Source organism: Psittacula echo (assembly GCF_963264785.1).
Source record: "Psittacula echo genome assembly, chromosome: 2".
NCBI lineage: Eukaryota > Metazoa > Chordata > Aves > Psittaciformes > Psittacidae > Psittacula > Psittacula echo.
This window is the reverse complement of record NC_137737.1, coordinates 61,283,845-61,311,549: the sequence shown is the minus strand read 5'-3', so window position 1 is coordinate 61,311,549 and position 27,705 is coordinate 61,283,845. Positions and strand designations below refer to the sequence as shown.

The 27,705-nt window shown below is 36.3% G+C and overlaps 1 protein-coding gene across 3 annotated transcripts; it reads left to right on the top strand.

Annotated features, from left to right (window-relative positions):
* Nucleotides 1-111: 111 nt before the first annotated feature.
* BRD9 (bromodomain containing 9) lies at nt 112-27,501 on the top strand. Of its 3 annotated transcripts, XM_080611057.1 has the most exons (18): nt 112-218; nt 972-1,192; nt 2,885-3,017; nt 5,664-5,724; nt 6,645-6,789; nt 9,770-9,880; nt 10,642-10,817; nt 12,141-12,269; nt 13,105-13,237; nt 15,328-15,403; nt 17,124-17,219; nt 17,963-18,095; nt 19,088-19,199; nt 20,803-20,841; nt 21,306-21,377; nt 22,642-22,744; nt 23,688-23,855; nt 24,620-27,501. In XM_080611057.1, exons 1-18 carry the CDS (start codon nt 146-148, stop codon nt 24,718-24,720), a joined length of 2,082 nt encoding a protein of 693 aa, XP_080467183.1. In that variant the 5' UTR covers nt 112-145; the 3' UTR covers nt 24,721-27,501. The 3 variants fall into 3 exon arrangements, with proteins under 3 accessions (XP_080467183.1, XP_080467182.1, XP_080467181.1); XM_080611056.1 differs by lacking the exon at nt 12,141-12,269 and having other exon boundaries at nt 10,705-10,817; XM_080611055.1 differs by lacking the exon at nt 12,141-12,269.
* Nucleotides 27,502-27,705: the final 204 nt, after the last annotated feature.

The following is a 27,705-nucleotide window of genomic DNA, read 5'->3' as shown; positions in this document are numbered from 1 at the left end:
TCGTAAAAGGCGGGCTCCCGAGGGGCAGTCCGGCCCTCCCCCATGACCTGGATCTTCCTCTGCGGCAGGCGGAAGGAGTTCTTTTGCCCTGAGTACTTCCGGTGCGGGGCTGGGGGGAGGCCGTCCCTGGGGCGGGGGTTCGGCCATGGGAAAGAAGCACAAGAAACACAAAGCAGAGAAAGCGGAATGGCGCTCTGCTTCCGCCACCGCGTACAGCGGTAAGAACCGGGAGCTGTACGGTGGGGGGCGGAGAGGTCTGTCTTTATGTTCGGGGACGCGTCTACTGCCGGCAGGACCTGGCATCTCTTCGTGGGCTGGGCTGCACCGGAGCGTCGTGAGGGAAGAGGTCTTGTCTGAGTACGTGAGGCGCGGAGGGTCAGGCCGCTGATGTTGTCCAGTAGTCGGGGTCTTAAGGAAGCAGGGCGGTCGCGCGGGGCGGCAGTGAAGGGAAATGGCGTGTTGTGGGGCTCCTAGCAGACCGGGAGAGGGAGAAGTGAAGTGGGTGGTGGTCTGAAGGAGGTGGGTTGTTGCTGTGTCTACGCGAAGGTGGCTCGAGAGGGGGATGGGGGTTGCGGAGCGAGCGCTGGGGCGCTGGTGTGGTGGGTTTTGAGACCAGGCGCCTTCGTGGTTCGTATGACTCTTGATGGATTCCGGTTGCTGCACTAGTTGAGTGATGCTTGGTTTCACTTTACTCTGATAAGGATCTTGAGATGTTTTCCGGGAAATCCGATGGGTTAGTTCCTTAGTGTTCCGAGTTTGTGGAAGATCATGATGTAAGATGTGCTGAACAACTGTTTCTTAATTTGGATTTGATAGCCGTATGTATTATTTTTCTTTCCAAATGCATTGCATATGTTTTCAGCCTTCAGCAAACTTATTGTAAAGAACATTTCTAGAGGAAGCATCAGTAATTACTTTGTGCTGTCATTTCTGTGTGCATTTATGAAATGTTTTACTTTTTCTTCATTTAGATTATGTGGATAAGCCTTTGGAAAAACCCTTAAAGCTGGTGCTTAAAGTTGGAGGAAGTGAAGTGACTGAACTTTCTGGGTCAGGGCATGATTCTAGTTACTATGATGACCGATCAGATCATGAGCGAGAACGACATAAAGAAAAGAAGAAGAAAAAAAAAAAGAAGTCTGAGAAGGAAAAGGAAAAGCATCTGGATGATGAGGAAAGAAGAAAGAGAAAGGTAAACTGTGATTTTTTAGAATTCAGGCTTGCAGCTCTTCTTCATGCTTGCTTATGAGATCTAAAATCTGGCTCAGAGTACCTTTTGATTCATTTGTTGCAAGAAACTTATTGTTGGCAAATGTAGAAAAGCTCTGTGTACGTGTTGGCATATTTCTCCTATTTGGACGAGATGTTCCTGTGATGATTTCTTGAATGAAGTAAAAGTTTTTTTCTTGTAACTGCTTGGGGTTTTTTATTCATTTGCTTTGTCTGTAGGTATGAGTACTTCTTGATTGCAGCCAGGTCAGAAACATGTTTTACTACCCTTCGAGGAGGGTGTTTTCAGTTTTTCAAATAAATGTAGGTTGCATTTCTGTTTCTGAGATATACCAAGTTATAGAACATTGGAATTGATATGTTTACTTAAAGCAGCTTTCTGAAATTTGATCTGTTGACTACTGTGGTACAATAGTCTTGTTGGCTCTTGTTTAGAATAACCTGCATGCTAGGCTTTGTGGTTTTCTTAGTAGCAACTGGTGTGGTCACCTTTTTGTGTCTGTATTGAACCTTTAGAAGTAGAAATTGAAATCAGCAAGGCAGTGTTGGTGGTACAGTTACCTGTACAATTTCATATTAATAGTATTTCTTCTGTGTACTAATGATTCTTTGATATATCTGCTTTTTTAATTATCTTCAGTCCTATAGTTTTCTTCGTCTTGTAAGATAGTTTTTTGGCACTACTTTGTATATGTGTATGGCTAAACTCTGACATTCTGAGTTGATTTGTTAGGCTTGAACTACTTGAAAGTGATATAACTCTGTTGGATCATTCAGAAGTTCTTGAATACAGGGCAGATAGTGCAAAATTTTCTTTCTACAGACGTTTTTCAGATGTTTCATCTAAGAGTATGGCACTTGAAATGTAGCAAAACAACTGGCTTAAATGCAAGATCTTGCAGCATCAAATTAATTATTTGTTTTGCCTTTGCTAAATTGGGGTGGAGGGGGCAAGTTTGGTTTTTTTTTTTTCTTCCAGAATTGCATTATTAATGCATGTAAAAGAAACTAACAGATAGGTAAGTAACGAAACTGTAGTCTAAGCATGCTTAATAGAAGTATGCTTTTCTGAGCATGAATAATGACTTGTAAGATTATAAGAATGACTCAGGCATGCGTTTGCTTTGAAGTTCAAGAAGAGATCATTAGTTCCTACCACTGTTACAGGGGATTTCTTATGGTTATTTTCCAGGCTTCCTAAATCATCATGTACTTTATTGATTCCCATTTAATGCACGAGACAACCAAAGTACACTGATCATAGCAGAGCTACAGACTGATCTTTAGTGAATAGGAAATTGTACTTCCTTTACCCTCTGATATAGCTTATCATCATGCAATTTTACATAGAATATATGTATTTTACATGTAAATAGCTTCAGAGTGTAACATTCTTTTTAGTAAAAGAACAGTAACAAATGACAGAACAATAATATATTAAATACAAAGCAAAAGGTGAACAGAATTAGTTTTCATTAGAGAAGAAAATTGAAAAAGTGACAGTGAAAATGTATGCACTCTTATTTAAGCCATATTATGGCTCAGATGTAGAATGAGTGTTCCAAATGAAAAATCACTCTCTTACCTTTTGGTGTGCAGGATTGTACATTCCAAGTATATACGTCTAAAATCTGTCTTCTTCCTGCTACGCTAGGAAGAGAAAAAGAGGAAAAGGGAGAAAGAACAGTGTGACACTGAAGGAGAAACTGATGACTTTGATCCTGGGAAAAAAGTGGAGGTTGAACCTCCTCCAGATCGTCCTGTCAGAGCTTGCAGAACTCAGCCAGGTGAGCAGTGAGAAAAATTAAATCATCCTGTGTGTTTTTAAAAGCAGCACAGCATAGCTGTTGTCAAAGATTCCAAAATGTAAAATGTCCATGAGGATCTGCAAAAATCTAGAGCCTTTTTTTTTTTCCAACATTAAGAGCTTTCAGCTATCTGGAAAGTCAATATTCCTCTTGGTGCTTCTGGGTTTTAGTAGGTTTATTTTCATGTAACTAAACTTGCCACTGGCTTCTGCTAATTGGCAGAATAAAGCTAGTATACAAGTATTACTGTGTCTAGTGTCCCCTTAATTTCTTCAGTACGTAACATTTCCTCAGCATTTACAGAACAGTGGTCAGAATGTCTGAAACCAAGTTTTCATAGAATCATAGAATGGCTTAGGTTGGAAAGGCCCTTAAAGATCATCCAGTTCCAACCCCCTTGTCATGGGCAGGAATAGCTTCCACTTGACCAGGTTGCTCAAAGCGCCATCCAACCTGGCTGTGAACACTTACGTGAACCACAGCTTCTCCTGTGTCTTACCACCCTTACAGTGAATAATTTTTTCCTATATCTAATCTAAATCACCCGTTTGTCAGCTTAAAGACAGTCCTCCTTGTCTTGTCCCTACCTGCCCTCGCCAAAAGGCCTTGCCCAGATTTGTTGTCAGCCCTCTTTAGGCACTGGAAGCTGCTCCAAAGTCTCCCCGGAGACTTCTCCAGGCTGAACAAGCCCAACTCTCTCAGCTTGTCTCCATAGGAGAAGTGCTGGATTCTCTTGAGCAGATCCATGTTCTTGTGTTGAGGGCCCCAGAGCTGAACGCATTATTCCAAGTAGGGTCTCACCAGAGTGGTGAGGAGGAGAATCCCCTCCCTTAACCTGCTGGTCACGCTGCTGGTGACCAGCAGCCCAGGACACGATTGGGTTCTGGGCTGCAAGTGCTCACTGCCAGGTCTTGGTGAGCTTATTCTCAACAAACCCCCCCCAGGTCTTTCTCCTCAGGACTGCTCTCAATCCAGTCTCCACTGAGCCTGTATTTGTGCTTGGAATTACCTCAGCCCATGTGCAGAACCTTACACTTGACCTTGTTGAGCTTTGTGAGGTTTGCAGGGGGCCCACCTTCTTAGCCTGTTCAGGTCCCTCTGGATGGCATCCCTTCCCTCCAGCATGTCTGCTGCACCACAGAACTCAGCGTTGTCCTCAGACTTGCTGTCCATGTTGCCAGCAAAGATGTTAAAACAGCACTGGTCATAATACCAGCCTCTGCGGCACACCACCCTTCACTAGTTCCGCTTGGACATTGAGCCATTGACCACAACTGTTTGAGTGGGACCATCTGGCCAGTTCCTTATCCACTGAGTGTTACATCCATCAAATCCATGCCTCTCCAACTTAAGAGACAATCATGTCATGTGGAACAGTGTCAAATGCCCTGCCCAGATCCATGTTAGATGACATCAGTCGCTCTTCCTTTATCCACCAGTGCTGTGACCCTATCATAGAAGGCCACCAGATTTGTCAGGCATGATTTGCCCTTAGTGAGGTTGACTGTCACCAATCACCCTCTTACTGTCCACGTGCCTTAGCATAGTTTCCCGGAAGATCTATTCCATGATCTTGCCAGGCACCAAGGTGAGACTGACCGGCCTATAGTTCTCTGGGTCTTCCTTTTCCCCTTTTTCCTGGAAAAGCAACTTAGTAGCAAAAATCTATGTCTTTAGGAGTGTTGTAAGTCTTGTGTTTGGACACTGCGCATTGACTGGCCAGGTAATTTACTGGAGAAATTTTTATTTATGTCTGCACGTTAGATTGAGGAATGGTGTCCATCAGCTGTCAAGGTGACCTAATAGGGGTAACTGAAATTTTCTGGTCAGAACCAGAAAGGTCAAACCTTTATGTCTCTGAGAAGTCTGGAGCCTGACAAGCTAAAAACTCATCTCTGTATTCACAAGGCTTCTGTTTTCAGCTGGAAAATTCCATTCAAAAGCATATAAATTACCTTACCTGTTCTGGTTAAGAAGGCAAATATATTTCCATTAGCATGAGAAAAGCTGAAGTTTCCATTCTAGATTTTATCATGCTGCTGCTTTATTTTTTCAAACTTCCCATTAAAGCCAGTCTCTAAAGTATGTTAATGGAATAGGTAATTAACTTGTAGTGTTTACTGTTTGATCTGTATGAAAGTGAAATGGTAATCAGTATTTCTCTTGACAGCAATCTGTCACTCTTCTTTTTGACTGAAAAGATTCAGAAAAGCTAATTGCATGGGTGTTATGGTAAAGAAACCATTAAAATTGCATGGATAACATGCTGTAAGAATGTGAATTTCCCAACTGCGGTATTTGAGCAACCATGTTTTACGTTCCCTTTTTTTTTCCTGGTAAAACACAGAACACCTTACTTTCACCTTAATACGTTTTCTTACAACTACTAGACTTAGCATCTGATTTAATATGTGCCAGTTTCTACTGGGATTTAAACTCAGTAGGTAGTAAAGGAGAAGAAATAGTTACTGCATGCTTTGAAATCCATGTCTCATTGATCTTCAGATCAGTACAAGCTGTACTTGTAGTTAAGATTTTCTCTCTGGTATTTATATTTTTAAATAAGCGCATATACCTGTTATTCTGTTTCATTGCACTTTTCTGTGTTTCTGTCTCAAACTGCAGCTGAAAATGAGAGCACACCAATCCAGCAATTACTAGAACACTTCCTTCGCCAGCTTCAAAGGTATTAAGCGTTTTGTATCTACAGCTGTGTCACTGATGTCTAATGCATAATTATATCTATTACCTTACAACTTCTTATCCTGGTTTTCTGTTTGAAAATAGTGTTTACAGACTGGCAGTAATATGTTTGGTAATTTTGCAGTCATATCAAACCTGGCAGTTTTTAAAGATTAGTTGAGGAAAATTATTACCGTGTATGCAATTCTAGCTTTTGCAGGAAAGTGTTTTGAGCAGAGGATATGTTGCCATTATAAATTTATTAAATATTAATGGCTTACTTTAGGGATTTAAAAACAGTTACGAATTTTAATAGTTTAAAAGATTGAACTCTTCTTATGAAATTTTGTTATTCTGTATCTTCTGTCAGATACCAAAGCAAGTTTATACCTGCTTACTTGATAAAGCTGGAAAAGCCTTTTATTTTGTTTTCCATAAAATGTCAACCCTGTAAGTTTAAAAAAAATAATAATAATTTTTTATTATATAGCAATAAGATAATTTGAAAATTAGCTAATCTGAAGATATACTAATTTGAAAATAGGAAACACAGTAGTTATTTTTAGAGGACCTCATTAACAAGAAGAATCAAAGAGTTTATTACTCGGTGAAGACAAAAGGCTCATTTGAGACACTGAAAGCATGCAAGAAACAATTCAAGAACTAGCTGAGTCTAATTCAATAAAAGTCTACATATGTGTAAATTTTTTTCCTGTATCAGGAAAATTTTCAAATATGCCTAGGTCTTACAAGAGTGCTTTTACTGTGTGAGTTGGTTGTTTTTTTTTTTTGGGGGGTGGGGTTTTTTTGGGTTGGGTTTTTTTTTTTAAGTAGTACTGTTCTTTTTGTACCATTAATGCAGTATAAAAACAATGATAATTTTTTTTGCTGATCTAAATCTAAATGTATTGTTTTTGTTTTTAGGAAAGATCCTCATGGGTTTTTTGCTTTTCCAGTCACGGATGCCATTGCTCCTGGATATTCTATGATAATAAAGCACCCCATGGATTTTGGTACAATGAAGGAAAAAATTGCAGCAAATGAATACAAATCAGTCACTGAATTCAAGGTAAATTCATAGAGACTTAGTTATTTCAGAGATCTTTAGTAAGAAACTGAAGATTCTTCTTAGCTGTAGCAGCCTTTCTTACATTCATTATTTTAATGTCAATTTTTTCAGAGCTGAGCACTTTATAAAAATAATTGTGTGTGTTAGAATGGGGTTTGTGCTTTATTTTTCCCTGAGGAAGCTCTATATTGGTGAGAATCTAATACAGTCTACTACAAATCACTGTAAAAAATCAAGGACGTGCTCTAAGGTTCTATAGATTTCATTAAAGAAACTGGAGCTCTTTGTTTTGGTGTTTGCTGTAATTTTTGGAATGGGGGTAGTGTTTTGGTTCAGTTTTGTTGTTTATTTGGTTTGGGTTTTTTTTTTATTTAGACCTGATTAGAGTGATTAAATGTCAAGTTTGACTTGTCTGCAGGAAAGCTGGATATACTGAACATTTTATGTAAGATTCAATAATAACTACGTATTTTTTATCTTTAACCATCCTGTTTTCCATATAAGCTTATTTGGAATGGTCTTTTGGCAGAAACTTACCTGGCAGGTTTATTGGCAACTTGCCTTGGCTATTTTGTGTATTGCTATTGCTGTAAAGCTTTATCAGATGCATTGTGGTTTTACAGACAGTGCAGTAAGAAATCTCTGATGGTATTGCAAGCTGCTGGAAGGAAAAGAGAGGTTTGTAACTGATTCATGGAGTTCCGTTTGCTGCCTTCACTGTTACTGCTTTCTAGAGTGGTGTTGATATAGCAATAGACTTGGCAGAGAGCATTGGCTTGCTTATCAGGGATAATTTCTTCTTTTGAAAGGTCCAGTGAGGTGAGCAAATAATGGCTTATATTTCCTATGGGTGCATTGATTATTCTGTTTTGTTATGTATGCTTTATTTTTCAAAAAAAGTATAGGGATTTACAGGAAATAGTAAAGAAAGATTCATAATAGTGTTGCCACTAGCAGTGCCTTCAGGTGTGTAAATTCTAATGGCATTCTGGATTGCTGTATTCATCAGCTTAAAAAGGGATTGTGAATGAGAGCTCTGTGGCTCTATTTAGTTACAGATACGGTTGCAGTATTGATACTGGGGAGATAGCAACCTAAAAAAATGAAAATCACAGCCTTTAGACTGACAAGTTCTGTTCCTTTGAAGGACTTGATTTCTGCTGATATTCTGAGGAGCAATGAAATGGTTGATAGAAGTCTGTCTACCCTACAGTGACAAAGAGATATATGTATACCTAGTTATGCTTTTGCCTTTATAATTCTACATAATACAGAAATGAAGTTTATGGATTTTTAACCTCTAAAACGAAGCCTGCTCAAAGGGTTATCTTTCATTTATAGTACATGTATTGTAACTAGCTGAGCCTAGTCACAAGCCAATAAATAATCTGTCTAAGAGTAGGATGCACAAGAACCATTTGCTGTATTTAGAAGAGGGGAAATTGCTGCAGAAAACTCATCAGTTTTGCTGCCAAAAAGTGGTCTGCTTCAAAGTTGGGCATGCAAAAGACTGTCTTTTTCTGCAGCATTTCGAAGGCCACCACTAGATTTATAGCTCACATGGGCTTCTTTATCTGGTGCTTGGTTCATAGTTTCCTCCTCCATGTCACCTTCTCAATTTCTGTTTTTGTGATGGTCTCATTAGGCAAAGGCAGATGGCTTAAATGCCATAAAAAGTCGGAGACTGCCAATTTAAACTACGTTCACCTGCTTGCTTAGTTTGGGCTTGATGACAACTACTAAACGATTGGGAAAGCACTGCTCTGACATCCCTGTGTGGAAACAGGAAATAAACCAATTTTGGGGTGGGTTTTTTTTTTTTTTTTTTACAGAATCTGGTCAGAAGTGCAGTACGGCAAGGTTATTTTTTGTGAATGTTGAGTGCCAAAAAATGTATGTAGAAATATGTCTTATGTCCAACCACAATAGTAACCTTAAAATATCTTTGTCTCAGCAAATCTATTCACTGGTCTGAAAACTGAGTGGGTTAACTTACCAAAAAGTATATCATTCTGTTTGCATACACTTTTGCACATAATCAGTTCATTTTCAAATATAACTGACACCTGCACAAAAAAAACCATTTGCATTTGTCTACAGAATGAATGAAAACTGAATGCTTGAACAATCATTGTTTAAATATTGAAAAATTAAGAGAGAAAAATATATTCTTAAATCAGTCACTAGTTGAATTTGTTAGGATCCAGTTTGTGAACTGCCTGGAAAGACCACTGTGTGATTCTTGGCTGTTGATTTGCCAACTTCAGAATTTTTCAGAGGCGTATAATAATGTCTTTTTAATTCAGTGTTTCATAGAGCTTCTAATAATTTTTTCTATGCTTTACAAATGAGTAGCATGTGACTAGAAAAAAAAAGCACCCAAATTGTTTGGTTCTGTTTACAGTGGAGTGTGTTGTCCTTTTGTTTTGGGACCTTGCATCAATAAAAATTACTTGACATTAAGTCTGATGGATAACCATTCAAAGGAGAAGGCAAAATCAGGCTTGGCTGTTCTTATGCTTTGCAGCTTTCTTTTTTTGTTGCTTTCGTTTTAGTGCAAGTGACTGAAAAAGCGGTCAAATTAATAGAAATAAGATTTTATGTAAGATGCAAAGTATCTTTCTGGTGTCTTTGTATGATTCAGAAGATGGCAAAACTACCAAAAATGTACTTACCTTGGTGCCTCAGCCCTTTTATGAATTTCTCCACTGTCCATTTGTGTAAGGAAGAAATGTTACATTTGTCAGGGAAAAGTAAAGTATTCTTTATTAAAACTGAAAAGCTAATTCCAAACAAAACTTGAAGAAGCAAAAAGGGCTCAAACCTTTGCAATTTTGTGTTACCTTTAGGCTTGTGTTTAATCCATGAGCCTTCTGCTGAAATATTATTTTGTTCTTCACAGAGCTGCCATGATGAACAGTATCTTCCTTTACAAAAAGAGTTTGAAATTATAACAGTTCTTTTGTTTTGTGTTTTACAGGCAGATTTTAAACTGATGTGTGATAATGCAATGACTTACAACAGACCAGATACTGTTTACTACAAACTAGCCAAGAAGATACTGCATACAGGCTTTAAGATGATGAGCAAAGTAAGAGACCTATTAAAAACAAAAAGCAGAAACTCTATGCAGGTTTTTTTGCTGTACTTAAAAGGATTGATTAATTACAAAGATAAATGTTATTTCATCTATCTGTGATAAGTTATAGCAGTGCCTGTTAGGGCTGCTGTATTTAAAGGGCTTGATAGCATTCTTGTTACAACCACACGCGTATTTCTCAACTTTATCGGCACCAGTGAAGTCTATAGGGAGTTTTTTCTGCTGGCTTCAGTGGAAGCGATTAGGATCCATGTATATAAACCTCAAGTGTTAAATACTGTTTCTGGCTGAAATTTTAAAACCAAAATCTCATTTACATTTTATTTCTGTATAAACAGAAACCTTTTTTGAAGATGGTGGGTGTAGGGGAGGTTTCAGGGGGTTTACAGATGTGTGCAAATGCTTTTTACTCAAATACAGTTGTTGGCTTGTAAAATGAAGTTATTTTGATGAGCTGCTCTGTGTGTGTGTTTGTGTGTGTGTGCATGTATTGCAGTTATGGTAAGTTTTGTGTAAAATAGGCAGTTGTCTTTGCATATGCAGTTTTTTTTGTTTTTGTTTCTCTCTTGATAGTTGGGCTGCAGAAATTCTGATGCCATGCTACCATGACCAAATCATGTTGCATCGCCATTGGAAACGAGGCATTAAGAACAAAATAAGGCCATGGCCATTCCCATCCCATCCCATTATCATAGCATCTTGGCTATGAGGGAAAGGTTAAGTCCCTGCCGCTCTGTCCTTTCTGATTCTAGGAACGGCTGTTAGCTTTGAAGCGCAGCATGTCGTTTATGCAGGACATGGATTTTTCTCAGCAGGCAGCTCTTTTGGGTGATGAAGACACAGCAGTTGAGGAACCTGTCCCTGAAGTTGTTCCTGTACAAGCAGAGACTACCAAGAAATCCAAAAAGCAAAATAAAGAAGTTATTAGGTAAAGGTTTTAATGGGCATGCTTACTGGCTTGTTTCAGCTTTTGTAGTACTAGACAGCAGCAAAGAATTGAGGAAAATAAATTACTTTCAGCCTTTCTCTTTGTGATCTTTAGGATAAATGGGCAATTTTATTTTATTTTAATAGAGTGATTCCCAACTTGAAACAACCAATTCAAAGAATGACTACATATTCTTTTAAACACAGTTGAGATACATATATATATATAGAGAGAGAGAGAGAAATACAGATATTTTCATCTTTCTTTATATTAAATGAGTAGTTTCTTTTTGTAAAGGTTTGAAATTCCTTTTTTGAACATAGCCATAAATTCATTCTGCATTTTTATATCATGTCTCTCCTACCCTCTCCCCTCCCCCCCCCTTTTTTTTTTTTCACTTAAAATGATGGACTGTATCAAAATCAAGATCTTTCTGGGAGGGCACAGTGGCTGTCAATCAGTAAATTGTTTTATTTAACTTCTTTTTTTTGGCAGGATATAGAGATACAGGAGGTTGTTTTTAGAGCATATGATATGTTCCAAATGAAATCTTATTAAGCTTCTTTGTATGCTAATGCAATAGCTATCTTCCAGCTGATAGGCACCCCCATGTCACAAAGTTGTGTTTTTTACAGCTAAAATCTAATTTAAAGGATTTGGTTTTCTATTTTTGAGATTTTAGCAGAAGCTGTAATTTGGAAGAACATCATGTTGCTCAGTGTTCTTGCATAGACTTTCTAGGATAGACGTTGAATTTAAATGGTAGGGCATTATATCAACTGGAATTTTATGAAAATTAAACTGTGGCAGAGCAAGTCATGGCTTAAATTATCTGATCACGTATTCTGCAGGCTTCTTAAAAGTTTGATTTTTCTAACTGACTTGAGCTTTTAAGCACTTGTATTTTGGCATCAGTAGGATATTCTTTTTAATGTACAATAAGAGCTTTGGGAGGGGAGAATTGAACCTAATATCAGATATTTTTGCCTTCCTATTTCCCAGTTAAAAATGGAAAAATGGCTGAAGTCAATGTTTGCAAAGTGCTAAAGCAGTTTAGACCTATATACTGTGATCTAAAAAAGTGACTTGATCACTTGGACATCCTAAGTAGTTTTTTAAAATTTTGTCCAGGATGTTGCAATCTTCTGAACATTATTTCACAAATCTTGTTTAAGTATTCTGTAGAGTGTGATAGGAAGTGCCAGTTTGTTGAGGAGTTTCCTGCTGTGTACACCTTTTCTTAAAGTTTCAATGAAACAAATCTTATTAACACATTTGTCTCATAATGGTATGATCCTGTGATCTTTTTATTGTCTTTAATAGCAAAACTTCCTTGTGTATCAGATCTGAATATCTATACAGAGAGAAATTCTTAGCTAAGCAAATGGAAGAAGATAACCCAGGAGAGAGAAATGGATTTGGTGTGAGGAGATGCTCTACCCAGTACCTAAGGTGTTTGGCCCTAGTGTCTAATGTCCATATAATGCCCTGAAAAATTTTGATGTACAAAGTTTATTTTAAATATATAATATACTGAAGACTGCCATGTCCTATGATATCTTCACACTTTCCCTTACAGTACTACCTTTCTCTGATATTTATATAATAGCTAAGATATGTCCTGTTCCATCTTAGGTATGCTTATTTGTTACATTTTTATTATTTGGGTGTTTTAATGAAAAGGGATCTATTGAAACATACATGTTAATTTCTGTCATTTCAATGAGAAGAAATGGTGTGATTGAAACTGAGTAGAAATACTAATTGCCAATATTAATAAACATAGGAATTAAAGAACTCCCTGCTAGACTGGGAGCAGTGTCCTACAAGCAACTAACTGATATAATCCTCAAAATACAGCTTTTATTTATTTATTTATTTATTTTTTCCCCTCAGGTTAGAGTACACAGTATCCATTCCCTCATTACATAATTTCTGCATCTTTCTAGTTGGAATTTATGAAAATAGTATATTTGTGCATGTGGGAGACTAAGGGGCGCATACAGCATTCACTTTGTATTAATGTAATTTTATTCCAAATCTCTTTTGTAATACTTGCTTTATTTTCTTCAAGGTACAGAAACTAAATTTTTGAAGTTCCATAGTTTGGTAGTTCTCAGCTTCTGCTGCAATACTTCAATTTCATAATATAATTCCACTTAAATTCTAAAGTAGACTGACACTGGGAGAGGGGCGGGATGGATTGTTCTATTTAGCAAACCCAAAATTCAGCCCTTTGTTTTGTTTTAGCTTTTAATTTCTACAGCTACTCCTTTCTTTTTCTTAGTTGCATATTTGAACCTGAGGGAAATGCGTGCAGCCTGACAGATAGCACTGCTGAAGAACATGTCCTGGCACTAGTGGAACATGCAGCAGATGAAGCTCGGGATAGGATCAATCGATACCTACCCAACAGCAAGGTCTATTGCACAGCAAAGTTCACAGTTCCATTTTGTGTCTGACTATTGAATGCTTTGTTTCATCTTGGAAAACAGGCTTTAGTATTGTATTTTCTAAGACTGTAACATCTAGGATGTATGCTCTGTGAGGAACACCAGTATCGCTATTATCTATCATTTAGTTCCCACTGAAGACCGATTTTAGGGTGTCCTAAAAGGATTTTGAGTTGTATATTGTGCACTGAACATATTTAGACGTTCTCTTGCAGAAAATAGTGAAATGTTGCTCAGTCTTGAATCTGTCTTCCTTAATTACAGCCCTTAGCATTGAAAGTGATTAGAATAGCATCACATTCTTCTTATTGTTGCAAACTCAGAAAAAGCAAATTTTGGCATAGTTTGAAGCTTTGAAACTCAGGAATTTTAAGTGTTAAATTGCACTTTTCAATGAGAAGTCCAGAACCTCTTGTAGTTTCATGTAGCTGTAGTCACCTATAGCATGTTCTTGTGTGACTACAAATTACAGGCATCCTTCAGTGACTAGGAGAAGATAGTTTGTCCATGTTGGAGTTTTTGACAGTGCTAGCTACAGGTTTCATCATCTTGAATGTGATTGTTACTGTTCCATGTCTGGTTTTGTGCTGTTCCAAGAGTTAGAAAAGCTCAGTGATACTGTTAGTGCAGTTTTCTCAGCACGTTCTTTTTATGGGCTGTTTTTCTTAGCTATGTGATAATGGTGGATTCCTTCACTACTTCATGCTAGGGTTGGAGTGAATGCTACAGGCGTTTGCTACAGGCTTATGCTGAGGTACATTTACTCTGCACTGTGTGTAGTCTTTATTCTTTGTCCTCATTTCTCATTCTGTGACATACTCCATTGACCACTGCAGTCAAAAAAATAATCAGGAGGTTGCTACATCCTGTGTTTTCCACCTATTTTTATAACAACTGTTGCAGAAGAAACATTTGCATTGAAGCATTAGTGGTAACAGTTGTCTTCAAACTTAAATGTCTTTTTCTTGGATAATGGCCCTTATTATGCAGTGCCCTTAGGCTCAACTGGATTAGGAAGTAAAACCTCAACAGCAGGAGAAGATTTAGTTTTTTCAGTATATTTCTGTTTCTTTGGATAATTAGAAGACTTGCTAGGATTGAACGCAATTTCAAACCTCCAAATTAAGAGTGTCTTTTTAAAAACCCTTTAAAGCAATACCAATCTTCTGCTAATTGCTGACTTCACTGAAGAGGCCTTTCATGATGATACAGTCAGTTTTGCAGTGCTTGAGAATTGTTCTAGGTGTGCAGCTCTTGTCTAGGCTAGACAATCCACTACAAATCCCACTGAATCTAGGTAACACTGATATGTTCTTAGAATTCACCTGTTATGAACTTTTGCCATCACTTGAAGGTATTGTTCTTGTCTATTCTCTTTCCAGCGTTTGTCACCTCTATTTTTATTATATGCCAACATTAGCTTTGGCCTTAAGTGTGGTCAGTTTCTGGCATCAGCTTAGTTTGTTGCATCAGTTCAAGCAGTTTACAGACCCCGGTCTGTTCTAATGTCTTTCATGTTTCTGGCTGTCTTTTTAGCAGTTTGTGTGTGTGCTCTGATAGGTTTGTCACCTGTTTAAGAATTGGATAAATTTATAAAAATACTTCTAATTATAGAAAGTTGTGGCTGAGGTATGAAAACAGGCAGTTTGGTCTAGATTTGAAAAATAAACAATGAGGTAGATTGTGGATAGGATTTACAGATCTGCTTCTAAAAAGAAAGTGTGTTGTAGGCTTGGCAGTCAGAAAGGTTGGCTCCATACTAATTATAATGGAATTGATTTTGTCTTGGGTGCAAACTTTAGATCTGATTTAGGAAAATGAATAAGGAAATGTATATGTGATGTACAAACTGTTACCTCTGAGTCTTCTGTTCTGTGAAGCATTTGCCAGGCAGTGATAAATAGTTTAATTTTCTGTGTTAAAAGGAGTACCAGAGTGCAGGATCTGAATATGGCTAAAAATGTGTTTTGTAGTTTTCTGTATAAGTAAACACTTCCTTCTTTGGATTCGGACTGTTTTGAATGATTGCTTCAACATCTTTGTGGTTCTATTTGCAGATTGGTTATCTAAAAAAAAATGGAGATGGAACTTTATTATTTAATGTAGTAAATTCATCTGATCCAGAAGCAGAAGGTAAATGCCAGAATTTTTCACGCAGACATTTCTAATATTTAATGTTTTAGCAGATTTTGGTGTCTTAACTTTACACACAGATCCTGTGTAGTACAGATGAGTTTAAAAAAACCCAACAACCAACCAAACAAAAAGAACTCCCCAAACCATTTTCCACAACAGCTATATTTAGTATCTCCAATATAAGGTGTTTCTCTGCCTTTCAAATTTTCACTCCTCAGATGCTCTGTTTTACTCATGCTAACAGTAAGGAGGTAAAATAATACCTATTTATAAGCAGTTATACATTGCTACAACTTCATAGAGAGCTTGAAAGACAGGCTTTTTCTTTGGGTACCTGGTAGTGTTAAAATCTAATAGACAAAAGGTGGGTGAAAGTTCTGTAATCCTATGTAAATGTGCAATGCACAGATGCAAATTCAGAATAATTTTTCTTATTTCATAATTCAAACTGTTAGCTAAATTTCAGTTTAAAGTTAATTGGGTTTTGCTCAATTGTTTTTCTTTAGTTCCCTGATCTTTTCTGTGGGTTTTTGTTTGTGTTAGTACTATACTTAATTTATACTGTCTTATGCTTTTCTCAAAATGCAGAAGTTTTAAAGTTTAATGTTGGAAATGTCATAGTCTTTATGCTGCTGTGTCGTGTTGATTTTAGCACCTCCTTCTCTGCACCTTTTGAGATTGGAATTCATTCACAGCTCACCTCTTGTTGCCCTGGTGAATGCAGGAACCCTTTCGACTAGTTGCGTATCTATTGATTTTTTGACTGGGGGATACAAACCTCTGTCTACATTCCTTTTCATTTGGTAGTAAATTTTTTCTGGAATGAAAGTGAACATTTAGCTGCCATCATGCCCTTACCTATTTCTGGAAGGAAAAAAAAAAAGAAGAGTGATTTAGTACCTTTGAAATCATGCCACTGAAAATTTAGACAGTGTTGGTAAAGGGAGCAGAGGAAGCTTTCACTGTGTGCTGTAAAGAACTGTCCTGCTAACTTAATGTTTCCGTGCTTCAGAATCTTTTTTGATCGTATAGTTAATACAAGTTAAACTGAATTTACAACTAGTAGTATAATCTGATTTTAATTTTTAAATCCTAGTTAAGTTCTGCTGGTACACTTGCTTTCTGTTGTTCAGTAATTGATCATAACTACCATTGGATTCTATAACAGCCAGTGAGATTTAAAATAACTGGAAGTGTCCTAAATGATACTGGGGTTTTTTTGAGCTTAAAAGGATATTCCAAATTATTTGAGCCATTTTAAGTAAGCAGGTCTCAAAGCTTCAGAAGCAAGAAATATTGCTATAGCCATAATGGTAATTATCTTAACAAGGTTCTTTATGTGGTGTCTGGGTTTCTATAGACAAACTACTGCTTAGTCAACATAAGAAGTTGATTGTATCACTTCATAATATCTGGATCTTGAATGTTTGTGAATCAACAAGTAAAAGAATTTCAGATGCTGGTGTATACTTTAGAAGTGAAATAACCGAGTAAGTCATAGATCTTGTGAATAAGAGATGGAAATATATTTACAGCATGTATTTGAAATTTAAATGGAGAGCTTGAATTACACTACCTATCCTTAATGTACAGGTTGAAAGACATTTAGGCTTTATGGTAACAACAGCTTTTTGAAATGGCAAAATCTCAATTTTCACTATAAATTTTATGCATGAAATGCTTTTCTAAAAATAATCATCCTCTTTTAAATTATTAGAGGAAGAGACTCACCCAGTGGATCTGAGTTCACTGTCAAGCAAATTATTACCTGGCTTCACTACGCTGGGCTTTAAAGATGAACGAAGAAATAAAGGTAAATGCTAAAGAACATGTTTGAACTTCGTGTTAATTAAATGTTTGCATTATTTCCTGATATAAAACAATTTCAGATTATGCCTGTCTCCAAGTGAAAGTTCACTTGGTTGTTTCTATAATATATAATTATTCCATTTACAGCAGAATGCAGTTTTAATTGAATTGTCTTTTTTGCTTATTCAGCGTAACTTAATTAGGAGTTTATGGATTAATGTTTTGTCTTTGTGTTAAAACCACATTAAAAGCTTTCCAGTAATGGTACTCCATTTTCTCTGGAGGAAGTATTTTTTCCTGAGCAACTGTGCTTAGATTTGAGATGAAAAAAAAATCCTTTGGTTATTTGCATTTTTGTATCATATGACAAGGATTTCACAAACTCATGGTATTACTGGGATTTTTAATGGTTTCTCATGCTTTCCAGAAACTGACTGGCAAGCAACAATGAAGTAGGCACATGCAAAATGTAGAAATGTAAAGGGGGCAGGAAAATTAATCTTTTTTGTGGGAGTGAGGTGATTGGCTTAGTTCTTTATTTTGCAGTAGTATAAGTACATTTATTTATATGGTTAAAATAGTCATGCTGATTCTAGAGTCAGGAAATGCCCTTGTGATACTGCTCTTGATTTCAGTCAGAGGGAAAAATGCACTGCACTTTCTGTTTCAGAAAACAAAATATTCCCTCCACTCCGTGATCTTTTACACTTGTAATAATCATTTGTCATCTTTCTTCTACCTGTCTAGTAACTTTTCTTACAAGTGCTAATACAGCACCTTCTATGCAAAACAACTCTATATTTCATGATTTGAAATCAGATGAAATGGAGCTCTTGTACTCAGCATATGGTGATGAAACAGGGATACAGTGTGCCTTAAGGTAAGCGCTTCCTTTTATGAGGCCTAACTTCTCGTAGACATTCTATGAAAAGCATTTGGGCCTAAATCTTAACTAGGAGCCTCCAAATCCTGATTTTGTTTGTTTGTTGGTTGGTTGGTTTGTGGTTTTTTGTTTTCTTTGGGGTTTTTTGTGGGGTTTTTTGGGGATTTTTTTTGTTTTGGGGGTTTTTTGGTTGGTTTGTTGGGGGTTTTTTTGTCCCCTAAAACTGATATAAAAAATAAGTCACTATAAAACTTGAGGCTACCTTGTTGGAGTTTGGTTTGAGTTTGGGGTTGGTCTTTAGGGAGGAGGAGGTTGTCTTACGTTTTTTTATTGGTGGCTTTGCGGGGGGTGGTATTTGAGTGGGTTTCTGTTTCATTTGCATTTTTAAGTTACCCTATTTTGTTTGCAAGGCTGTTATGAATCTTATTACTAGGATCTTTGACTACAGGATATTATAGGTGCTAAAAATTCAGTGTTTTGCTTTAAACCCTGCAATAAGTAGGCTTAGATATGCAAGTAATAGATTTCACTGGCTTTAAACCAGTGATAATTTCAAGGCATTTCTAAACAGTTAAAGCTACTTGCAAAGGAAAATACCAATTTTCATTAAATTGCTTCTCTTAAAGGAAAAGAATCACAAGCTTGCTTGTTTGCTTTGTGAGGTTTTTTGTTTGGTTGTGTTTTATTGGTGGTTTTTTTTTTAATCCACTACCAATGAAAGTTCCAAGTGAAAACTTGCTCAGAGTTGTAAAAACCAAGTTTGCGTGTACTTTTCCTTCCATTAAAAAAAAAAAGGTGGGGGGAAGGAAAAAGAACCCTACCTTATCTTAAAGGCCTTAATGGCTTTTCCCAAAAAAAAATTCAAAAGAACAAAGAAAATGTAGGTAAGTAGTTAAGGAAAACCGTGTTATATGTTGAAATTTTTTTTTCTTTTTTTAAATTAAAGTAATAAACATGTTCTGTAATGCTTGTATCTCCATTTCTACCAGCTTACAAGAATTTGTGAAGGATGCTGGAAATTACAGCAAGAAAATAGTAGATGATCTTCTGGACCAGATCACTAGTGGAGATCATTCCAAAACTATTTATCAGCTAAAGCAGGTGTGTCCTTGATGCAGAGAAATGTCATGAGTTCCTCAAAACAAGAATGGACCTACTTCTCTTTTTTAATATTGTATGACATACTTTGTTATCCACTGTCAATTTCAACATTGCAGACTTAGCTGTTCATCTGTTGTGAACCAAATTAGGAACCGAATTAATCAGCAGAGAAGTAATCTTTTTCTTTTCTCTAGCTGGATCATTTCTCCAGTGTGGTTCGCTGTGTGACAGCAGAAAGGAAAATGCAAGGGTTGCAATATAGCAGGGGGAAGAAAGGGCCTACCAACTGAATGCTGTTTGGGAAGCCCTGTCACTCAATGTCATGACTTAACATATCTGCTTCTGAGTTACAGTACAATGCTTTTGCTAAGGATTTTTTTTTTTTTCTTAATTTAAATGCAAAATATTCCGTGTGGAAGGATTAATTATTTGGAATGTTGATATAATGTTGGAGAATAGATGAATATCACTATACAGGTATCTATTACTCAACAGTACTGACTTTTATATTCATGTGTTGTGTCTGAAGGAAAGCTTATTTCCGAAAGCACTTTACCAATGAAATTCATACTAAGACTGGAGATTTTTCTCAGAAGTATATGTAATTCTGGTGGGAACATTTGCATTCCCAAGACAAAGCAGACTACCAGAAATTGCAAAATCTTGTTTCATGTTACCTTCACCCTGAAAACCAGTCTAGTTTGAAATAGTTGTCTGCTGTTTAAAATGATGACATTCTGCATGATTCAGGTATGAAGAAAGGGAGGTGGAACGGGAGGATGGGAGGCACTTGGGCTTCCTGATGTGGTAGAAATGAGATTATGCTAAATCTATGCAGACTTAGAAGGAGAATAGGGGAGATTATGATTGGGGAAAAAGGAGACAATAGAACATAAAATACAGAGGATCCTTCAAAATTTTATGTGTATTTTTTCCAGTACCTACTGGAAAAAGATCCTATATGAAACAGGAGGAAATGTAAAGGATTAGTTTTTAAAAAAAAAAAAGAGAAATTCAAAACCAGTATTTTGAACATTGTTCAATATTTAATTTAGCTTTAAATTCCCTTTTTTACCACCTTCTTCTATTAATATAGTTCCAAATGCGAATTTCTGAATACCTTTCAAATGGTCATTGGCTGTTTACGTTTAGAAATGGTGTTCAGTTGTGACATATGCGGATATGTACAGATTTAGTGTAGTTAAATGTGTTTCAGTAGTGCTGTGCCATGATGCTTTATATTTGAATGTTTTCTGCTGCTACATTTGAGTAAGAATGAGTATCTCTGAAGTGCAGTCTTAAGATTTGCAATCTTCTGATTTGGAATCAGAAGTTATGTAAGTAACAGTTAAGATACTGCACTTGAATATGAAGTTCATGGGTAGAAGAAATAGTGTAAGGAGACTCAAAGATTACTTAAAATGCATAAACATATATTTCAAAACAATAACTGTTAAACTGTAATTGCATTACAGATACGTCAAGAAGTTAGTTGTCTGTAGCCTCAATTTGTGTGGGAAGTTTGAATATAAATATACTTGAAATTGTACAAGAGAGAGGTCTCTCCCTTATGTTGAATAAAACAGTATTTCTTTCTTTCCAGAGGCGAAACATCCCAGTAAAACCACTGGATGAAGTTAAAGTAAGTTATGCTGATACTCAGTGTGGTTTGGTTGGTTTTGGGTTTTTTTTATTGGAAGAAATGTCTAGGCATTTGAAGTAGAGAAAGTGATGTTCTCTGGGTTTCCGACAGTCAAATTCCAAATTTTTTTTAATGTGCATCTGTTCTGTATAATACTGCAGGAAAAGATTGACAGTGGAGTTTATCATAAAGAAGGGACTGTTAGGTTAGTCCTAAAGAGGCTGCCTTAGTTAGCTCTAAATTGCTTACATGAATGTATATGGTCACCCATTAGAGAAAGCTAGTCATTTTTGTTGCTTTTTTTAAAGGTTTCATGCAAACATCACAAAATAGTGATAGTGTTCCATTGTAGCCTGGGATCTAATAATGGTAAATCAGTAAATTACACAAACTAAGAGTATTCTTGGGAAACATAAGTATAAGCTATGAAATGCTAACATCTAAAATATGATTTGGTTCTCTAGGTTCTGCCAGTTCTCATAAAAGAAGAACACAAGTTGCGTAATACCTGTCCAGATTCTTCCAAACAGATTATGGTAAAGTGCTTTATGTGTTTAAAACAAAAAAAATAAATATATTGACACATTCTTTTTGTCTAGAATGAGCTTTCAGTACTTAAAATGGATTCTCTGACACTCAGTCTATTTCAGTTAGTGACTTTGTCCTGTTGTTCGGTATTCTCTAGTTTAATTCAGCATGCATAACTATCTCAGAGGCAGAAAGATCAATTAGTAATCTGAAAGATACTTAATATTCTGAATATTTGAGGTTCAACCTGCTATAAAATTTTTTAAAACCTCCATTTTGCCATATCCATTGAAAATGTGTGGTAGAAAGTAGGGGTAAATAATGCATATCTTCTGCTTTCGCAGCTACTAATCAATCTTTTTTAAGTGGTTTTGTCTTGCAAATTATTTGTGACAACAGAAAATTTGTGCTGTATTCCACAGCAAGTCACATAAAAATCATACAGATTACATTATAACGACTAATAAAATTTATAGTTTTATAAATATTCCTTATTTTTTGTGGAAAGGTTTGTATTTCTCTAGAAGGTGACTGATTAAGTTAATTCATGAAAGTGCTGTATTTCATTTTTCATATTCCTAAAAAATAATACCTGGTTGTATATTTACCTGCATGTTTTAGTCTTCCTTCTAGAATAGACAACCTCAGAATTTTGTTTAGAATATGTTTTGAAGCTTAACACCTTTTACACTGATTATATAGTAGTATTGCAACAAGCATGGAAAAAAAATGCAATTTTTGTTGTAGTGCAGGCTGTATTTCATTATCCAAATGTATTAAATACTTGAGAGACCAGCTCCAGCTGGTGTATAGGAGGCCCGCCTTACTGGTTTTGTTAGTCACATACTAAAAATTTCAATAAATCCACTATAGCATTGAGAAGGTGAGGGAAAAAGGGTATCTGGAAGTGGCTCATGGCGATACTGATAATGCTTCCCTCTGCCAGAGTTCTGACAATGGGACAGGAAAGAATTGAACAGGTAATTGAGTTCCAGAGGACTTGGTAATGTCGGTTTCAACAGTCCTGGATGTTGAGATGAATGATCCCTTGACTGTACAGATCCCTTGCCATTCATATGACTGGACTGTCCTGGAGCCATCTGTGAGCTGCCTGTGAGTTGCAGGTTAGCCAAGATGGTTATAGATGCTCCAGACTCAAGTGCTTGGTGCACATTTTTGAGAGTATGGATTCATGCATGTACCTTAAACACTAAAAGTTATTATGACAGCTTATCACTATTGCTAGTGTTTCTGTTTCTTGTATTTTAAAAGGTTGGAGAATCTGCTGGAGACAGTAACACTTCTGACTTGGACTTTCTGTCTATGAAACCATACTCAGATGTATCTCTTGATATTTCTATGTTAAGTTCATTAGGTAAGTAAATATACAAGCCATCAATTGCAGTTTCATTGTACTATTTAGGCAAAATAACAGCTGAATTCGCTAAGCATGAAAATGTGTTCAGAAAGTTGAAATAAGTCTACATTTGACATATGTAAAAGTCTATAGGTAACATAGGTAGACATAGGTAAAAGGCTGGTACAAGGTAAATGAAACATTGGCCTGTTTTTCCTTTGAGACATCTGTGTGCTAACCAGGCTTTTTTGTATTACTGAAGAAATCAGAGTATTTGTACCTCACAATTTTCATAGTTCTGCTTGGTTTTATGTGTTCATAAATTTTAAGGGTTGGTGTGGAGCTTTGTTTCAGAAATGTTACTGCCTTGTATGCTGGTTTTTGAAATAACCTGGGCAGTAAGTAAGTGTGTGAAGCTCAATCATATCACCACCTGGAATGTCCCAAAAGGAAAATCAGAAGAAATTTCAGGCATTAGGAAGACTTTAGCTTCAAATAAGACTGTTGTATGAAAGCGTTAGGATATTGCTTGAAATTAACATCTTTGAGAGGTATCCTTCTTTAAATACTGCACAAAGCAATGTTCCCATTTCTGCAGTCTGCCAAGCTGGCCAAATGTCTTCAAAAATGCTGTCACAAAAAAATAGCATCGCTCATGGTTTAAGATACTTCTAATTCAGAATGTGAAAGTTGCCAAACTATACTAGGAGTCAGTTCAGTTTCAGCCATTTCCTATGGTGCTCTCCTTCAGTCTCCAATACCAACTGCTTTCTAACATGTATTTCTTGAAACTGAAAACAGATCTGCAGCTGTTGCCTTTTAGAAGTGTGAAGGAAAATGCGAGATTAAGATCATGTGTAATGTTTATTTTAGATTTTTTTTTTTAATAATGACTTGATAATTTAAGAGTCAATATGCATGTGCTGATTATGGGTTTTGGTTGGTAACTGGTGGCCATTAGGGAAAGTGAAGAAGGAGCTTGATCATGACGATAACCATTTACATCTGGATGAAACAACTAAGCTGCTGCAGGACCTTCATGAGGCTCAGGCTGAGAGAGTGGGATCCCGGCCATCATCCAATTTGAGTTCCCTCTCCAATACCTCTGAAAGAGACCAACATCATCTTGGTAAAGTTACCTTTGTCATAGAAGTCGCAGTACTACTGCTGTAATTGAAACTTGTTAAAATTTATATTTTAATTTACATAAATCTTTGTATGAAACTACTCTGATAAAATAGTGTGTTAACTACAGGATTATGTTTTAATTTTTAAATATGTAAGGCAAAGGCAACTAAGAAGATATGCTTTTGACCTGTGGAATTAAGGGCACTAACTGTAGTTACTTGTATTTTTATTAGGCATGATTGAAGTAATTGTGAAGTAAATCGATGCTGACCAGCAAATCCCTATATGCACTTGCATTTTATGCTCTTAGAAATACTAAGGAGTATTAATGTTTCCTTGACATGGTTGTGTGCAGCAAAGAACAGGTGGGATTCTACAATAGCCTTTCATTATCAGCTATAAAGTTCAATGATAAACCAGGATGGTAGCTTAACATACCACTTAACAATTTGTTGCTGTCTCTGTGAAGGTAAGACATGTTGGTGGGATGATACTCGATGAAATTTTTTTATACTTTTTTTTTTTTTTTAGCTCAGATTAGTAGAATTATGACTGCTTTTCCCAAAAAAGGTCTAAATTAGTGAAGAATCTTGTCATTTTTTTTTTCTTTGAAAATCTCCTCTTTATGTACTGTTTAGATGTCTGTCTTGCTTTAAAACTGTGAAAGGAACATACGAACTAACCATGCTGTTTATATGCATAAATGCCTCTCCATTAATTTTCTGTACTTCTAAAAGTTTTTCTTTTATTTCGCATGTTCTACAGGAAGCCCCTCTCATCTGAGTGTTGGAGAGCAGCAAGACATGGTTCATGATCCCTATGAATTTCTTCAGTCTCCAGAAACCTCAAATGCCACTACTAACTAATCTGACATGTAATATATATATTTTGTATTTTAATTGTATTATGTTTTTATAAAGTTTTTGTCCATGGCAGAAACCTCAATTTTGTTCCTCTTTTCTATGAGGATTCCTGTATAATATTATCATGTATGCTGGATTAGACAAACCAAAACAAACTACGTAGTGTGTCACGTTGTTAGCAATGTACCAAGACCTGCTTTTGGTTTGTTTGTTGAAGGAGATTGTTGTGCACCGGTGTGTGTGTCTTAGCTGAAAACCAGCAAATAATGTGTTAGAAAAATTTGTATTTCAAAGAAATTAAAAAGTGATAATTTTCCCAGTATAATGGCAGCAGTCATTAAATGTTTCTAGTAAAATTATTTACCAGTTCTGTTCAGGTTCTAACTTGAACATCTTCAAGGAGGACTATTTTATTCTAGCAGTGACAGAGCTGCATGAATTGTGATCATTATTATATTTCCCATCTCCTATTGCTAAGGATCTGTACAAGTTGTTTCTGTTTCCACGTATTTAAATCTTTTTTTAATCACTCGAGAGGAGAGTAACAGTGCTTGGTAGTTGCATTAAAATGCTCACTATGAGAATTCTACCCTGGTTCTAAAAACAAGATGGATGTTTTTGCGGTCCCTTGTGTCTTAAAACAAAGAAAATATAATCCTTTTATTTTTTAATTTGATTCGTATATTGGCTGAAAAAGAATTCTGGGTAAGGTGTGCTTTTCAGTAATTTTAACAATACTTTTATAATTCAGTATTGATGAAACTGGGGGTTTTGTACCCTTGATACATGCAAGCTGGACAAATTTATGGATTTACAATATTTTGTAAATATTAATAAAAATACTAATCCACTTTTTATTTTTGCAGATACCTTGTTCTTGCCAAGATAAAATTCATTTCCTTATCTTTCCTAAATCTGAAAAAGTAGGAGGTCTTGGTCTGAATTTTTGTGCTGCCTTGAGAGATAAATTTCATTATGACACATAGGTGTAAGCAAAATTAACTGTGAATTTCTAGGAACCAACAGGGAAGTCTGTCAGGTAACTGGTATCGAAGTCTTGATAAAGGCTAAACAGGAAGATCTCAAACTAGTTATTTGTGGTCTGGACTGTTTCCCTCCCATTCTGAGATGCGTCTTTCCAGCTCCTTCCCCACCCCACTTAAGCAATGTGATTTGTGTTTAGCTGTTAGATGTCATTTTATGTTAAATCAGCTGGTTTCTGGTGATACGGTGATTCTGGTGGGTGCCTGTTCCTCTCTATATGTTAGTTGACTGCTCTTTCTATTGCAGCAAATCATTTGTGGGATTTCCACCTGAACTGGATCAAAAACTTTTGAGTTTCAAACATTCTTCTTTGCTTTTCTCCTAGTCAGTCAGTTTCATAATTAAAGGAGCAGTGGTGCCCACCTAAAGGCTGGAAGTAAAGGATCAGGAGACAGGAGGGAGCTCTTGAAATTATCATTGGCAATGATAGCAAAGCCTTCATGAGTTATCTTGATTGTGAAGGATTTAATACCGATTCTCCTCTAGGAGCAAAGCTCTGCGGCATCTTTCTCTGCCGCATTGTTGTGTCTTGTCTTAATAATGAGCAGAAACACAGATTTTGATAAGATACTTTGATAAATCAGGTAAGTATCTTACCTATGCCAGCCTTCTTTGATGAAAGTATCTTGGGTTTGCTGTTCATGCTGAGGGGAAAAGTTTTGGTCATGTATAAAGTTTGCATGTATAAAATTCTGCTATTTATCTGTTAACAGGTTTAAATGTCGGAGTGTATTTTTAATCGTAAGTCTGCAAGCACTTTGATTTTTTTGGTTTTTTTTTTTTTTTTTAGCTATTTTATTTACGTATAGAATACTGGCATATTCTGATCTAGAAAAGTTGGGATCGCACAACACAAATGGGCAGGAGATCTGCCAGAGGTCATAGCAGAGCCAAGATACTCATCACATGAAGTATTGAGGAATAATTACTTTTGAGTGTATAGAAAGCATATTCCACAGTGCACATGTGTAATTCTGTGGGGAAGGATTTTTTTTTTTTTTTTTTTTTAATTAAACTTGGACCAAAGATTTTATATAAAACAATTTGTGGGATGTTTTTGGAGAGTCAAATCAAAAGTAAATTCTACTGGAATTCTACTAGTATATTACTTTGTGTAGAAATGGAGATCAGGTTTAACCTTTACATTGAGTTTACTATTCGGACACCACATCCATCCCAAAGAAATGCCAAACCTTCACCGTTATGCTACTGCAGTACTGTACTGTACACTTCACCAAGATCTGGTTGCGCCCATGAATTCCTTACTGTTTCAAGAGGGTCACTTGGCCGCAGACTTAAGCTGTAGTAACTATGTATCCATGGCTACCACTTGCAGGTACACAATATAGCAATCAATATATTACATCACTAGTAGAAGCAGCCTGTGCCAACTTTAAAGGGCTGGGTTGATTCACAAGACATGAATCAATGGGCACATGAAATCAACAATTAGTATCTTTTGAAACCAAGAAGACTATATTTTACAAGCAGATTATTTTGATCGCACCTTTGTGTTTTGTATTTTAAAATTAATTGTGGATTTGCAGTAACCTCTGTGGAAAATATTTTGAGTATGTAAAATAAACCTGGTTGTTTCTTCTGATACAGATTGTAAAATCACAGTCATATCGTGTAAACATGCTCTGCCTCTTCAGCCTCTGGATAGCTGAATATATTTTAATTACGGGTTACTTCTTTGGTTTTAACTATTTTCATACAAAATAAGAAAGAAGAGTTTCAACTTTCTATTAGAAAATGTCCTGAAGAAAAATCTTACTCCTTGTATATCACATTTATTGCAAAAGTGTATTCATGGTAGCTAAACAGGAAAAACAAAAAAAAATAAATCCAGTTGTATGTTCAAAGGGTGCTATATATATATTCTATTCAGTATTTTTTGCGATTACAAGAAACAGTAATGCATTGTCCAGTTCTGGGCTCTCC

Bases quoted from the DNA above. Each gene is read 5' to 3' on its own strand.
- BRD9 (XM_080611057.1), top strand. From the start codon at position 146: ATGGGAAAGAAGCACAAGAAACACAAAGCAGAGAAAGCGGAATGGCGC. The intron at 13,238-15,327 runs GTCTATTGCACA...TTCTATTTGCAG, and splicing joins GATACCTACCCAACAGCAAG to ATTGGTTATCTAAAAAAAAA. The intron at 15,404-17,123 runs GTAAATGCCAGA...TTAAATTATTAG, and splicing joins ATCTGATCCAGAAGCAGAAG to AGGAAGAGACTCACCCAGTG.